We start from the raw sequence: 17,133 nt of genomic DNA, 5'->3' as shown, positions 1-17,133 counted from the left end.
ATTTAAATTTAAAAACATTCTTTCACATTAAATTCAAAATAACTCTCCAATACATGCATAACCCAGCTCAAATCAGCTCAAAATATCTCATATTGGGTCAATTTGTCTCTGCCTAACTCTTGTGGGAAAAACTCTTGCACTATATGGAGCAAAGATCTGTTCCGCTGGGTCCTAAAATCAGTTCTTGAATTTATCTCTTCCGTATGGATTTAGATACACATGTAGACTTTATAAAATAATTTTTTTAATGTTGAGCATTTGTTAGGTTTTCTATGTATACTAAAACATTCCTCGCGTTTCATTCATAAGGTGGTCAAATTGACCCACGGGAGAAGGATTTGTAAAAAAAAATATATATTTTCAACAACATAAACTCCTTATTTTTTTGTGTGTATTCATGGTTCAATTGTCCTAAAGCCTTGGTCCACTCTGATGAACACTCAATTTTTACAAAATTAATTTTAAAAAAGAATTTCAAGAATTATTTAGGGCTGTGTTTTACTTTCTTTTTTGCTTTTGGCTTCCAACAATTATGGAAACATGATGCTTTTTTCTGTTCCTTTCTTTTAAACTGGTGCGCTGTCACCCATACTTAACATTCAAATCAGTCGAATCATGTAACATTATGTGTAAAGTGTATTGAGCTGCAAAAGAGAGGGTGTTCCCATGTGGCTTTCTGTCCGCAAGATCCGAGATGGAGAGAAACTTGGAAAAGTACGGGCTTCGGGCGTGCACTTAAACTGACAAATACACAAACAATGTGTCAAAATGTTCTTCTTGCATGGGAACTTTTTCACTTAAACGCATTCAGTTATGTTTTCAGGGGAAAGATGGGAAAGTAATCGAATGCTTGTCAGTGTATTAGGTCTGTGCATTTGGTCTTAAAGTGACAGCAGCATAATAAACCTGCTGTCCGTGTCATTTAATATTATTTTAAAAAAAGAAAAGAGAATTATTCACTGCTATTCAATGAATACCTTTCATGAGAATCAATGTATATTTAATTCATAGTGAAGACTTTGCAATGTGTTTTTTTATTTTTTTTTAAACATTTGATTACTTTATACAGTTTCTGTATAGCAATCTATTATTAGTAGTAAATTGTTAATTTCCTTCATATATTTTTTGTGTTGTATTTGTCCTATTGGTTTGGTTTTTATTTTTATTGTATTTCTGAAAATTTCCACTCACTGCTGTTGGTTGACAGTGAAACTCTGAAAGAAAAAATTAAGGTGGTCAATTTTTATTTTTTATGAATGTACTGACAGAGGCCCCAGGAAAAAGGGTTTAGGGTTTTGTTTAGGGACCCCAGAAGTCTAGGACGACCACGAGTGGCAGGTTGTAAATCATTTATAATAAATACTATTAAAAATTCCATAAAATCAAGATTTTCCCATTTTGTTTCAAGGTTATTTTTGCAATTCTATATAGCAAATGCATTAACTCACCATGGTCATTTTTTATTTACAGAGTTAGTTTGAGATCAATTTTGGGGGCATACTATAGTTCTCTAATTAATTTAAAGTTTTATTCTCTAAATTTTCACAAGCAGCCTGTCCATAAACATTGCAATTTACTCATATGATAATAGTATAAGAGTAAACAGAAAACTCTTATAATAACTATAAGATTTACAAATACAGCACCATATAAATAATTTGATGTATAGACAAATTAAATGTTACATTGTTCTGTATTAATAAATCATATATGTACAGGTCAGTATTTGCTGTCTCATGTTTTTGTCCATGTACAGTCATTAAAGACATACAGACTGAATTTCAATGATTTGTATCTCACTCAATGTAATGATCCATGGTGTAGACATGTGAACTAGTATATCAGCTTTCTGCAGGCATTTTTTGTGCTCTCAGCCTTCCCATTTCCCGCAAGGTTCATTCAATACCTGCTGTCTCTCTGTTTCCCTTTTCATGCAAGTTATTGAGCTTATTAAGAATGCCTGCAGCATTTTTAAGCAGTAATTGGAGATGCATTATGGAATTACTGTTGTCACAAGTGCTTTGTCTATATGTACTATCATTATTTCATTAAATGTGTGCACCGTATTGACAAGCCACACCATTAGGCCTTATTTGTAAAAAAAATAATAATAATAATAATTTAAATGGTTGAATAAAGCAGCTTAAACCATTAACTTAAAAATAATTTAAAAAGAAAATAGAAAATATGGATTGGATAGGGGGGAAAATTATTTTCCAAATATCTAAACGTTTAAATATTCTTCATAAGGAATGTTGAATTATTGACTGCTTTGAGATCTGTTTTGATATTATAGCCTACCTTATATAGCAGGCACATCAAAGGGCTTGTAATTGGCGTTTCCTTCTCAAATGTCTTGTTGGATCTTTCTGTACACTCATAAGATATCTAAAATCATTTGAAAATATGATTAATATTTCTTTTTGTTTAGACACTTGAGAAAATCAATACGAGAAGGAAGAGAGATGAATTCCAGTAACTGCTGCTACTAAGTGTGTCTGAGTATGTACTGCAGTTTACACAGCCTGTCCTTAGAAGTCAAGACAAAACCAAGGGATCATGGTAGATGTTGTATACTTCAAAGCAGTCATTTAGAACTCCTTGGTAGTAACTAGACAATTCTGCAAGCTTAAGAAATCTTTCTATCTGACAGCCATTGAAAATTAGCTGTGTATTCTTACGAAATAATATTAATTATGCAAGCAATAGGCTATACATGGCAAATGTGTCATTGTAGCAATAACCAAGCAATCACACTGTAACGTGCATGAGTAGCCTACATAATCACTGTGTCACGGGCTCAATATGTCGTATTAACCGTGTGGACTGTTGGGAGAGCGTATTTACCACAGTAATTGTTTGGTAGGTGTTGAACCAGTTTGAACACGTGGCTTACACACAGTAAGTATGGCAGACACATTTTCATTTCAATCTTGACAGTCTTGTCGAACCAGACGGACGGTGTCAGTTTTCATATTTAAAGCGTCTAAGATCACAGAACCAGTTCGTAGACTTTACGTTAACGGCTAAACATCTTTTCCGTTTCCGAAAAACCGGATACACGAACGTCATTGCACCGCGCCCTCGTTAAACCCCGCGCCACGTCATATTCCACGCACGCAGATATAGGAGGAGGGGTGAAAAGCGTAGGTCCCGCCCTTTATCTGATCAGCGTTTGCGATGATTGGGCAGCTGTACTTGCAGCAAGTCTGCGATTGGACAATTGAGATGTCGATTATCAACCGTACCAAACACAGCAAACAGCCATTGGGCGAAGGGCGGGGCTCGTTAGAATACGAGGGGGAAAATAATAACGCAGGAGGAAGTGTGTATGACATGCTGAAACATTGAGGATCTCTGTAACTGGAATCGAGTTGCCAGCCAGGATTCATTCAAACATTTTAGGAAAAAGCAAAAGCGGTCAAGATCCATACGTCTCCGTAAGTAAATGACAAATTGATCTCGGATTTTAATCTAAAGAAGTTTGATCGCGAGCTCTTATTATTTTAAATGAACATATGGATGTTATTTTGGGAATTACAGATTGGGAATGTAGGTTAATTTCGTCCCCATAGAATAGTAGGTTTAAATAAATACTGAAAGCCATGTGAAATGAAGCTGGACGTGATGTTATTATATTATCCTAGTCTGAATTGTGACCTTTGTCATTTAAATGTTTCATTTATTAGGGGCTGTCATAAACTGCTTTGAGATTGTCTTATGCTCATTAATCGAAATATTGTCTTTTATTGGAAATGCAGGAATCACAACTTAGACTAACTGGATGTTAAACTGTGCCATACTCTGGATTTTTGGTTTGTAACCAGAGGTGTAAAATGAAAACTATACTTGAGTAAAACTTAAAAGTGCAGGTTCCTTATTTCATTTTAACGGTACTTAAGTTTTTTTTTTTATGTAGGCTCAAATGTGATTAACACTCAACAATACATTTTGAGAGGAGAGCAATCACGTTTAGTTTCTAAAATAGCCACAAGTCTCAGTGAAAGTGATAGTTCACCCAAAATGAAAAATCTGTCAACATTTACTCGCCCTGAAGTTGTTCCATACCTCTATGAATTTCTTTCTTCTGTTGAACACAAAATAAGATATTTTGAAGAATGTCAGTAACCAAACTGTTTATGGGCCCCCTTGACTTCCATAGTATTTTTCTCTTTACTACAGAAGTCAATGGCAACTGTCAACTGTCTGGTTAAAAATTTAAGCCAAATAGAGAGAGAGTAGAGAGTAAAAGTTGCTAATATCTTTGATACTCTTTAGTTTTACTCTTTAGTAAAACTACAAATTAGCCAAAAATACTTCAGTAACTAATTGCATTTACTCAAATACTTTACAACACTGGTTTGTAATAAAACCCTTCTAAAAGAAAGTTCATCTTATTGTCATTGAATGTTTATTTTAATGTCACCTTTTAATTTAAATTTGTTTAGAAAGTTTGTTGTGTTTTTGTTATTATAGAAATTAAAATAGTTTCCTTTGCCAATTCACTTGAAAAAAAGCACTTTAAAAAAATAAATCTCTTTAATACTTTATTTCAATTAACTTTATTTAAGAAGTAACAATTGTTTTTTTTTTTTTAATTATTTTAGTTAACTCTAATAATATATATATATATATATATATATATATATATATATATATATATATATATATATATATATATATATATATATATATATATATATATGTGTGTATATTTGTGTCTGATGATTTCATAGACAGGCACCTGTAGCTATACACAAGTTTGTTTGAAATGTAAATGTTTAGATGATCAAAGTCCAAATAAAATGTTATCAGTAACACATTTATTGACAGTGAGTCCTGATCGGAGTTAAATTTGTCTAACATGTTATTATAGGGCCTCTGGAATGCTTCTGGACGAGACGCCCCTGTTTGACCCTTCTCTGCTCCAAGAGCTGGACTGGAGCAGCAACACCGTCTCCTTCTCGCCTCCCATTTCTCCCTCTCAGCCCGGCGAAGGTCTGGTCCTCCGTCCTCTCTGTACTGCTGACCTAGACAGAGGTACTGATACCATTCAGCAATCTGCCCACTCATGTTTAGTCCTTCAAACAATCATGATGAACATATGTTTGTCTTTATGCCTTTTTCAGGCTTCTACAAGGTGTTATCACAGCTCACAGTGGCTGGGGATGTCACAGAAGAACAGTTCAAAGGTTCTGCGAGTTCAAAACATCTCACAGTTCTTCACATATACCTTATGCGCCAGAAGGACAAGCACACAGCTATCTTTAGAATTTTGTGTTTGAACTTCCAGTTTTGCAGCATCACTGTCGAAGAGTAATTAGCTGGTGTAGACGATTTACTACTTTAACGAAAGTTATCATAAGCATTATGTTTAAAGGGGATGTCATAACCTGTCAGTAGACTGGAAAACATTTTAAATGAGTGATTCATAAGTGATCCGTAAGGTCTTACCTACATAATGTGAAAATACAAACCGGAAGACGCATTAGACAAGGAGTGCAGCACTGAAAAGGGGTGGGGCTACGCAAGGTCTATATGGTTTGATTTTTTAGTGCTTTCAAAATTAGAGCGTTAACGCACGCAATTATTTTTTTTCTGTTTAACTCGTTCAAAATATTTAAAGGAACACTCCACTTTTTTTTGAAAATAGGCTTATTTTCCAAGTCTGAGTTTTACCATTTTTGAATCCTTTCGGGTGATCTCTGTATCTGGCGGGAGCACTTTTAGCATAGCTTAGCATACATCATTGAATCGGATTAGACCATTAGTATCACGCAAAAAAAAAAAAAAAAAGACTAAGGGACTTGGAAAATCAGCCTATTTTCAAAAAAAGTAGAGTTTTCCTTTAACACTGTGTCCGTTTTTTCTGTCATCCTTTGGCTAGCATTACAATATCTGATCATGCCCTTAATTCATGCAAATTATTCATGACAAAAGAAAACGTGCTGTCTGTGAATATCCTGACACACACGACGCTTGAACGAACCATAACACAGAATTAAGCCAAAATGGCCGCTTTGTTGAGTATTCTCATATGAGCTATCTTAAATTAGTTAAATAACGTCTTAAATGGACGTTAAGAGTTGGGAGTAAATGAGATGCACGTGACAGCACCAAGGGGGTAATCTAGCGCTCGGAAAGCGTTCCACCCCTAGGGGCTGCCATTGCTAACCAAGCCATCACCTGCTGTTAGCATCCCATTGACTCCCATTCATTTTTGAGTCACTTTGACAGTGAATAACTTTACATCTGAGACGTTTAAAGACTCCATTTGTCCTTTGTTTATTTCTAAAGAAACACGACAATGCATAAAAGTTTCCGTTACCTTGTATCTTACACTATCGCCCCGCAGAAGCTGTTTTTGTAAAAATAGGCTAACGATTGCGTCATAACCAACGCGACTCTGTCGCACAGTTGAGAAATTACCGTATAGACCTGAGGAGACGCTCGCAGGCAATCTTTACTGTCTATGAGGCAGTCGGGGGGACGTGGAGACAGTCTGATAAAGTCATGGGGGAAGAATGGGGAGAAGCCCATAGTGAGCCAAAAGCAACGGGAGAAAATATTTAAACGTGATTCAGATTTCACTTTCCACAACTACTAGAAGACCTACAGCTGTCAGACAGGAGGCTCACGTCACATCTACGTCGTCAAGCTCAGTCTGAGCCTGCGCAGTTCACTCAGCCATCAGGAAGTGAGTGCCCCTAGGTTGACTTCATTATTTCGCCGTTGACGTCAATGGGATCGCTCGGTCCATTTCTTTTACTGTCTATGGACAGCACAGCAGATCTGCGTCATATTCGGCAGCAGCATAATTTAAAGTGACAACAGACTAATAAAACAGTTGCTGTGATTTGTCATTAAAGTTAATCAAAGAACAAAGGTAACTGAAAGAAATTTCAGATTTAATAAGGATTAATCTATATTTAATTTATTATGTAGTTACGACTGTCAGGGGCATAGATAGCAATTTTGGGCCCTATGAAAGAATATAAGCTTGGGCCCCTATCATACCAAACATACAGGCCAACCTATAGCAATCCAAAATTGTTGTCAGCCATTTAATTATACACACTACTACTAAAAACAAAAGTTTGAGAACGGTATGATTTAAAAAAAATTTTTTTTTTTAAACAAGTCTCTTCTGCTCACCAAGGCTTATGTTATTAAAATACTAAAAAAAGCTGTAATATTGTGAAATATTATTCAAATGTAAAATAGCTTTTATATACGAGAATATATTAGTAAATACTACTAATAAAACCAATCTCTGGGGGTCCCAAAAGTTTGCGGGCTCTTAGAATTGACCTACTTTTCCCCGCCGTAGCTATGCCTCTGAAGACTGTACAGTGTTTGATAATTTATCAAACTTATCACTTAAATAAAAAAATTTTTTTAAAGCCTAAAAAAAAATGTAACTTGCTTCCAATTATACTGTGATTTTGAATTTCATAGAGATTGTGATTTTTATTTCAGAGACATCAGTAGCAATATTAGTATCAGTGATACTGGCCCTCATTCATAAAAAGATGCCATTACAACAAAAATTTAAAATATACTGTCTTTAAGTTGTTTCTACATTCATTTGGAGAGTAACTGTGAAATTATTACGATATAAAATATTAAAAACATTTAACGATCAATGATTAAGTGCGATTAGTTATGGGAAAAAATGCTTTTTAATCTATTGACAATTTAAAAAAAAAATTACAATAAAATGCTCACTTTTTAAAATATTTTTCAGCAAATTTTGAACATTTGAAGAAAACTGGAGACTATTATGTCATAGTGGTGGAAGACACTAATCTTGGACAAATTGTCGCCACAGCAACACTTATCATAGAGCACAAATTCATCCACGCTTGTGCAAAGGTATTTTAATACATTTTGAATCTGTATTTTCATAGTAGACAATATAATAAACTTTTTTTTTGTCCTGGCAGAGGGGGCGTGTGGAAGAAGTGGTTGTGAGTGATGTGTGCAGAGGGAAACAGCTGGGAAAACTGTGAGTTTGGCTTTTAAAAACACTTTTACAACACTTATTTTGAATTCGGGAAAATATATATATATATATATATATATATATATATATATATATATATATATATATAAATAATATTTAAAATATATAATATTTAAACATGTATTTGGTTGTTTTTTTATAGGTTGGTATCAACATTGACTCTCCTCAGCAAAAAATTGCAGTGCTACAAAGTAACACTGGAATGTGCACCGAAAAATGTTGAGTTTTATAAGAAGTTTGGGTATTCCTCTTCAGATGACACTTACATGCAGTGCCGGTTCTTTGACTGAATCCAAAAGAATCTTGAACATTATATTTGCTTTAGAACTCTTGATCTGTTCTTTTCTGAGAATCTTAGATCAGCCTACCTCGAAATTGTCATCTTTTTTAGCCAGCAAAAAAAAGAAAAACAATACACTTGATCATGTGGCAAGTAACAAATACTGTAAAATAAGCATTTTGAATTCACTACAACACAGAACAATGAGCATATTCCTGAACATTTTTTCTAAATGTCAACATCAAGCACTTGCAGAGAAAGTTAAAGCAGTCAGATATGATCAAATACAGAATCTGTGGTTTACACTGTTAAAGAGAAGAGACAAAATGGTTTCGTTTTTAAGAAGGGCTTATCTACTTGAATATTTTCTAATGTAAAGATTTCTATACAAGACATTTTTGTTAGAGGGAAATTATTTTTAATTCCAGAAACTGTTTCAAACAATTTACAAATGTCTTTAAGGCATGTTTCCCTCTTTTACTTAACGTTAATGCAGTGGTTTGTGCTTTATGCTTCTACCAAAACTCAAATCACATTTTTCATGCTATGAGCGAGTTGTGTATAGAATCTACGTATTTACATTTCTCTTGAAGGTACTACTCTTAAACATAGAGAACATTATTAGGAAAAATGGTTTATATTTATTTATTATGCCCATGCATTTACTTAGTTTTGGCTCTAGTCTTAGCCACTGGTGATGCGGAATCATTAGTTGCGTCAAACCTAGTTGAAGGAAAATAAATTATTTTAAAACATATCCTGATGCAATGAAAGCATCTCTTTATATGCTAAATGCTTTTATTTTTGTATTTGCACTGATAGCCGACAAATAAAGGGCATATAAATACTTTGTCATCTCTCAGTCAACAACTAAATATGTGGCAGTGATATGTTTGCTTTTGTAAACGTTATGTTTTATAATTGATGTAAAACCATTGAATAACAGGTGGGTAAATGGATTAAAAAAATCATATTATATTTCAATGAATTTGGATTATTATTTGAAATCTATCCACACCCAACATTCTTATCACAAGCAGTCACATATCTGTACACCAAGGATTGATGAGGATGAAAACGCATGGTGTAAGTAGCCATCTTTTATTGAGCAGTGGGATGTTAATTCTATGGCAAAATGTGTCTTTCCTTATTCATTCCCTACATAAAGACTGACTGATTCATCCTACCATTTCATTTCTGTGGCAGTGACAGTCGCATTTCTTTGATTCCCCCTCACCCCAACCCAGATCCGTCCATAAACATAACAGTAATTCAAGTATCAAAAGTGCATTATTGCAATACTGTCCCGCTGCAAATGCAAAATGCTTTAAATACTATAAAACTGCAAAAAATTCAGTGCATACAGCTCAAAAAAAACAAAAAAAAAACATATCAAACCTTCCCCAGCTCCAAGGGTCACGAGGAGCAGTCTCTCCCTCCCAACCTCTGTACAAATATTTACATTTTTAATCCCAATAAAAATGTATAAAGAAAAGTCCACTGTGGTAAAGCACTTTTTAGTAAAGCCTATCCATTTTGTGCAGCTGTAACTTGCATACTTCCGAAATCTTCATCCTCTTCTAGTGTTCGCTTTAGGCTTCCTGTTTGCAAAGAAGATATTAGGCAGTCACAGTGTGAATTAGTACATTTAAGAATAATGTAGTTCCATACATTACTGTTACGTACAAACTACTAGAGTTGTGGAATATAATTGTTTTTGATGCTGATGTAAATAATTTTGCATCAATGCATAAAAACAAAAGATTTTTTAAAATCAAATTAAAGAGGCCTATCATACTTATTAGTGTACTGTTTTATTGCAAGTAAAATACCCTTACTAGCTATATATATATATATATATATATATTAGCTATATTAATAAAAGAAAGTTGTGTATGTTTCGGCTTGGTTTTAAAGCTGCACTATGTAACTTTTCCACCCGCTAGAGGGCACCTATTTGAAACAGGCGTAGCTTCATAACGGCAAGTTTGAGTTCAGAATCTTGATACATGTGGTCTTCACCTTACAGTCGGTGGGAAAGAATCGGGATAGGACTTGGGCAGAAATCATGTTCATGGATGCGATTATTAATGTCACTGTTGTATGAAGCAAAGAAGGGGCGAGTGCTGTGTGAGCTAGCAAGGCCACTGGAGCGATTGTTGTGCAAAACACAGACTTTTATTTTGAAGGGAGACCGCCGCTGGTGCCATTTCCGCTTTTCTGGTCATGAGTATGAGGTAACGCAGCTCTGTTTATCATATCAGATACATTTAAGTGTGTATAAAATGATGTTATGACTTTACTCTGTACGTTTGCTTAGCAGCTGCTGTGACTATTGTTACACAATGCTAAGAGTAAAACGTTTCTGCCAAATAAAACCGGAAACCGAGGTTAACTCGGTTATCGGTAGATATGACGCGATTGACTGGCAACTCCCTCAGACGTCCTGGCTCCTTGGTTAAAATAGCAATTTTCTCACAATTTACAAATAGTTTGTGATATTGTAAGAACAGCTGAACAAAATATTTAACACTGGCCTAGTGATTTTTGGACATTTTACCACTTTTTTTTTACCGCAATCCTGCACCTTTAACAAAGAAAAATGCATTATGCATTTGACGTTAACAAAAGTTATTGTGCTAAATAAGCCACAAAGAACTCAGTTTTATAGTACAATCAACCAAATAATTTAGCACCACCACAGATTTTCATTTAGCAAATGTTTTCATCTGAAGTGACTAACAAAAGAGTTACTAAGAACAAATTAATCATATAAAGCCACCAACAGAGTCAGAATGCAAAAAATAAATAAAGTACACAAAAAGAGAACAAGCTAGAAAATAATACACAATTTCATCCAAATAAATAAATCCCTAAAAACTTAAATCACTCATTGTAAACACTACTGGTGAATTTAAGCATCACAACATGATTATAAATGTTCAGTATGCAAAATGAATATTCATTTTAAGAATTCCTAAAGATTTAACAGTATTAGTGTTTTTAAGTGTTAGGGTAGAGACACACCAAACCGACGCCACAGTACTAGCGCTGAATAAAGCTGATTGTATTGTCGCCTCGTGCCAGGGGAAAAAAGCTGCACTGGAACACACCGAAGAACTACGGCCGAATGTCACCTATTATAAGCGTTTTGTGCCTGTGTGTATATATGAGACAATGGTCTATTTCTGCAGATATATTAGTCTATATTCGTCATTTAAAAAGGGAAACCAATGCTGCGGGTTGCAGAAACACAAACTGTAAACAAAGCAGCACGTGCTTATCATTTTGACTACTTTGCTAAATGTTTTGCTATTATTCTCATGCATTGACTCGTTCACTAAGCTGAACAGCCAGAGTTCTCTCTCTCACCGCCGGCCTGGTATAATTAAATATTCAATATTGATCATTTTAAAAAAGATCAGCTGATAACTGATCATACGATACCAATATACTATGCTTCACTCGTACAAATAACTCAACTACTACAAACTGACCATTGGGCCATAAAATATTGTTCTCTTACCTGGCATCCCAGCTTGGATGGAGAAAGACCTGCCCAATTGAATGGGTGACATCATCTTGATGGTTAGCTTTGCAAGATATATTGCTTCATATTCCTTGATGAAAACAGAAAGAACATCCATTTATTATTTATAAAAAACAGCTATAGCAGTTAATGTTGAGACTTCTTTAAATCATACCTGTAGCTGATGAACAAAGCCAACATTGGGATTAATACAAAATCTTCTTTCCTGTACATGACTAAAGGCATCCCTGTAAAGATATAATACAATTCAAACTCATTATCATGTATTAAATCAGCACTGGGTAACTTTTGCCTTTGGGGTCCCCCTACAGTTGGGAAAAAATAATGTCCTCAACTACTGTCGTAAGCTCTGTCATCCTACATCAGGGGATGCCATCGCACGAGCATTTGTTGACATGACAACCCAGATAGCCCTGAACTAGTGATGCGCGGGTCGTCTCATAACCCTCGGACCCCGTATGTCTATTTAATGGTCACCGGTGCGGGGCGGGTTGTAAAAATATATACAGAGGTGCGGGGCAGGCCAAATTTCATAAAAGCGGGCCCGCGGGTTGGTGCAGCACTAACAGTTCCCCTGAACACTGCAGGAGGAGTTCACATGCAGGTGTTCTTCTGGCGTCGCGTGTGAAATGTCTTCATCCCAGGTACAGTCAGTGGCATATGTTTCAGCATGTCATGTGAAAATAATGTCATGGGTTTTATTTTTTTCAAACGGCAAATAATCACGATGCTCACGTTTACAGGCCAGCGTCATTATAGTAGTCTATTGGTTACCGTTTTACAGAATCTATATGATACTTCAATGTTTGAGTGGTAGGTAATCACCATAACAAGCATGACAGCATCGGTCGGGCACGCCTGCTTCAGCTCACGCCAACGAGCAAATGCTGGTCCAATGTTGATCCTCGTCCTGCCTTTAATCCCATCACTTTTTTGTTTCCTCTAATTGCTTTCCTCCAACAAAACCTTTTCTTTCTTATTTGTCTGTGCTGCTTCAGACATGACTATATTATCCGACGAACAAAGTTGGGCTCGCATGTCCGAATTTAAGGAAGTGTGTGTGTTGGTGGAAGTGACGTATATGCCCTAAAACAGTCGAATTTTGTAGTTATTTTTGTTCTCGGGTTACTACCCGAAACCCGAAGTTTAAAAGTATGATTAAAAACGATACAGACCCCATCAGGCTATGGCAGATGTGTCATTCAACCTATTGTAAGTCGATTTATCATCACAAGAGTCTTAAAAAATATATTATGAAGGTTGAAAAGTTACCTAGTGCTGCATTTTAATATTTTTGGACATATGTTAACTGTTTCTCCACCATTACCTGTATTTTACACCAAATGTCTCCATAAGGTAGGCAATAACTAAGGCAGCACTGGAAAAAAACAAAATATATATTTAATATCGATAAAATATTAGATATTACGTAAAATCCCCAAATGTCCCCAAAGGAGAATAACTTATTTTAAAAATTCAAAAAAGGTGAATATTTCATAAATATATATAATAATAATAAATAGTATGAACCTTCTTGATATCCCTGCATTTCCATGAACAAGTACCTTTCCTGCAACACAAAAATGTGCAAGGTGGATGAGATGACAAAAGAAATAATAAAAATCTAGTATAGTATAAAGTTCATACTCATATGAATGCTGCTAATTACTACACAATATTAATATGTAAAAACATTTATTACCCCCCGTCTCTAAACATCCATCAATAAATTCTTTAGTCTATTGAGAGAAAAATAGGCAATCATAATTAGACAAAAGAATCACACACACCAAATAAAATGCATTTATAAAATAAAACATATAAAGAAAGGCCAGCTTACCATTGGGAAATATCTAATTATATTTTCCACAGGGTTATCTGCTATATCTAAAACAAGGTACCTATAAACAAAGAAATAATGTAAATCAGCGGTTAGAAACAGTGGACCTTTATATTGAGTACAACTCGCATATGTGCACAGAATAATGGTCTACCAGAAATCAAAATACCTAAATTTGTGGGGAAAGTTTGGCTTTATAAAGTTGGCCTCAATGTCTTGTCTGACACACACGATGTGAGTTATGCCCTGCTTCTCCAGCATTGAGAGCTGAAAGAGAGAATGAATTACAGGAAAGCCAGGATACAGATCATTTTCATCAAGAACAGATAGTCTCTACATTACCTTGCTCTTCATAGCAGCCGAATAGGGTCCAAGAAACAAGCCTGGGAGGATTTCCTAAATCATTACAACAGACTTAGTTTCAGTAAAAGTAGAAAAAGTGATCATTTGATGAGAATGAGATAGGAAACATACTTAAAGCTACACTGTGTAACTTTTTTTGTTTTTTCTTAGCTAAAAACACTTAGTTTTTTCAAAAATATATGTGCTCATTAATGTATATTTACTTCTTTCAAGTAATAAAGTATTCTTGTAAGTTTATAATATGCCATTGAAAATACATACGGGTGAGGGGCTCGAATGCCGGTCGCCATGTTGCCCCTCCATCTTGAAAGTACATTAGTCAAAGAGGGACATACCCGTAAATTCAAGCTTCGCCTTTCGCGTTTTAACACTCGATGGCACCGTGTTGAATGTGAATAGGGGGATTGCCATGTTAATCTTGGACTAAATCGGCCACTGTAGGAGTTAAAACGAAATTGGAATTGAGAGGAACAGAAACTGGATGGTCATATACCTTTTCACCGCTAGATGGGGGAAAATATTACACAGTGTAGCTTTAAGACAGTGACTCGCCAAATATAAAATATACAAGAAATTTCTATTGAAGGTGCTGCTGACTGACAATAAAGACACGGGGGGAGGGTGGTGTAAAAGTACTTGATGTTTGTACTAACACAGTAATATCCTGTACCACAAATACTACAGTGGTACAAGAGCCATAATACATAATCCTATACAATCATTCATGTGCAAAGTCTATTCCATGATCACCTGCATCTCTCTTCTCATTGGATACGCCCAGTCCTGCAGAAATGGGATTACAAAATCAGATTATTAGTTTTACAAGCATTCTTACATGTTTACAAAAAGAAAAAGCACCATAAACTGCAGCCCAATACAGGAATAAAACATCATCATTAACCTACCTGTGATCAAGACTAGCCAATAATTGATGTGACATTTTTTAACAAGATTTGGGTAGTTGACAAAACAAATGCTTGTTTTTTTTAATATGCCACTTTTGTTATGTAATGGGAAGTCTGATGTTTGAGAAAATATAAAGGGTCAGTTCTTTCACTGTTTTTTGAACATTCTTACCGAAATGTGTCTTATGGTGTGACAGAAAGAATTGCACCAAAGGACAACAGATATTTACACTTTTATATTGGTTCCAAACAAGTTAATTCAATTCTGAGACAAAATCTTACCATGTGCATGTCAGGGGCTTCACAGTAACGTGACCCTGAATGAGGTCCTTTAACTAATTAAACTTGTCTGTAGAATTGCCCTGTTTAAAATCAGGATATGGTGCCACACCAAAGGACAACATTTATTAAGTTCCTAAGCTTGTGGATGAACAAAAATGATTTTCATTTACTAAAATACACTTGTATAATGATGCCTGAGGTACGTATTAACATGTGTATGCTTTTCTTTTTAATTGATAAAAGTTGTAATTTATTGACCCGTGCTTGACAGCCACACCACAGTACGATTTTGAGATTTGCCTCAGAAATGTAACAAAAAAAAAAATCTAAAGACAAAGCAGTTTTTATATTCGCAGATCCATGTAAGACAAAGAAATGTTTAACCATTTACTGCATTTTAAAATGATGACAATACCAATTATATTCATTTTTATTTATGAAAATGCCATGCCACGTCAACAACCCATTTGCACTGGTCATTTTTACTGGTCAAGTTAGACAAAAAATAAAGCAAGAATGCACTTCAAGTGTGCATGTACAACATCATACACTTAATGCATTAGATTTATGCCATAAATAATGCATTTTTACCAAGTCTTTACGTTTGCATAGATTTAAAAGTTAAGCTAGAAGTCTGAAAAGTGTATATTGCCAATTAAATGGGTTATTTTTATTTTTGTTGTGGCTATATTCAAAATTAGTCACGTAATTAAGGCAAAAGACACGATTTGGTTGGTAGTGTCTGAAAGTATTAATAAAGAAATTAAACATCGGTAATGCATTTAAATGACCGGATTATTCACATTTTATTCACAATATCATAACAAATACTTCTCAGGACGTCATTTGCAATGAGATATGTATGATGACTGATTTCTGAGTTGTTATTCTTACACACTGCCACTGGATGAACATGCTAAGCGCACACCGCAAAGAGTTAAGTGAAAGAGCTCTACTATCCATTAAAAATATCAGCAAACCCGCTTTATTCATGCACTGACACATACTAGTCATATATGTAGAGCTTTGAAACAGACATAGTGAAGAGAAAGTGTAATCCAGCAGTTGTTAGCACTGCGCTAATGTGTTCATAACATACCAGCTGCTCTTCTTTGGCGGAGGGCAGGGACGGGAACTGGAGTTTATTCCCTTCGTCCATGCTGCGTGCGATATCCCAGCTTTCAATTCGTTCACGTCGCCTTTGATGAATTGAATTTAAGGAAGAACTAAGTACAAATAAAGTAGAGTTTTTGGAGGAGCTCCGCGCTCACGCACGCCATGCTGCTTCCACCGACGGCGGTCACGTGACACGCGAGCACCATACGTCGGAAAGGGGGCGGTGTTTCAGGATTTTTTTTATACCAAACTTTTAATAAAGCTGATTCTCAATCTCAACTATGTTTTAAAAGACATAACAGATTGGTTTGATATATTATTATTTTGTTGTTTACGCAATATGTGTGGAAAATGGCCATAAATAAGTAAGCAGGTTTTCTCATTTTATAAATACAATGTAGCTATCTAAAGGCCTACATTAGGCCTATCTAATTTGCATATTCATATGTTCTTCGAGCAACATGTAATGAAAAAATAAGTGGAATAATGGGAGTAGTAGGCTAATTGACAAGATTTTCCCTATTCACTTATTATGTCTTAACATGATTAAAGTGCCGGTGTCTTCTACATGTATGAAACCATTCTCCATGTCTCAATTTCGTAACAGTAGGCTAATTCATATTTTGATTTGAAACCCCATAAAGATTTTCCTGAGATGTTGATTTATGAATTCAAAAATAAGTCAAATTAAAACAATATATTTACTAAATAGTAGCCAAGGCTATCATATTTACATAAGGGTGTTAAATGATCCTTAAATTAATGTCAGTC

The 17,133-nt window shown here is 35.0% G+C and overlaps 2 protein-coding genes across 2 annotated transcripts; one reads left to right on the top strand and one right to left on the bottom strand.

Annotated features, from left to right (window-relative positions):
• The first annotated feature begins 3,302 nt into the window (after positions 1 to 3,302).
• Positions 3,303 to 9,294, top strand: gnpnat1 (glucosamine-phosphate N-acetyltransferase 1). Its single transcript, XM_067455827.1, has 6 exons — positions 3,303 to 3,440; positions 4,877 to 5,040; positions 5,130 to 5,192; positions 7,748 to 7,875; positions 7,947 to 8,008; positions 8,169 to 9,294. The coding sequence occupies exons 2-6, from the start codon at positions 4,887 to 4,889 to the stop codon at positions 8,314 to 8,316; spliced, it is 555 nt and encodes a 184-aa protein (XP_067311928.1). The 5' UTR covers positions 3,303 to 3,440; positions 4,877 to 4,886; the 3' UTR covers positions 8,317 to 9,294.
• A 97-nt stretch (positions 9,295 to 9,391) lies between these two features.
• On the bottom strand, positions 9,392 to 16,559 carry styx (serine/threonine/tyrosine interacting protein). The gene is made up of 11 exons (XM_067455826.1): positions 16,346 to 16,559; positions 14,810 to 14,842; positions 14,039 to 14,092; positions 13,866 to 13,963; positions 13,697 to 13,757; positions 13,559 to 13,595; positions 13,387 to 13,426; positions 13,184 to 13,234; positions 12,011 to 12,083; positions 11,833 to 11,926; positions 9,392 to 9,907 (listed from the first exon to the last, which is right to left on the bottom strand). The coding sequence occupies exons 1-11, from the start codon at positions 16,403 to 16,405 to the stop codon at positions 9,834 to 9,836; spliced, it is 675 nt and encodes a 224-aa protein (XP_067311927.1). The 5' UTR covers positions 16,406 to 16,559; the 3' UTR covers positions 9,392 to 9,833.
• Positions 16,560 to 17,133: the final 574 nt, after the last annotated feature.

This window comes from Pseudorasbora parva, chromosome 10 (assembly GCF_024679245.1).
Source record: "Pseudorasbora parva isolate DD20220531a chromosome 10, ASM2467924v1, whole genome shotgun sequence".
Classification (NCBI taxonomy): Eukaryota; Metazoa; Chordata; class Actinopteri; order Cypriniformes; family Gobionidae; genus Pseudorasbora; species Pseudorasbora parva.
The sequence above is the reverse complement of the archived record's forward strand: the minus strand, read 5'-3'. Positions and strand labels throughout refer to the sequence as shown.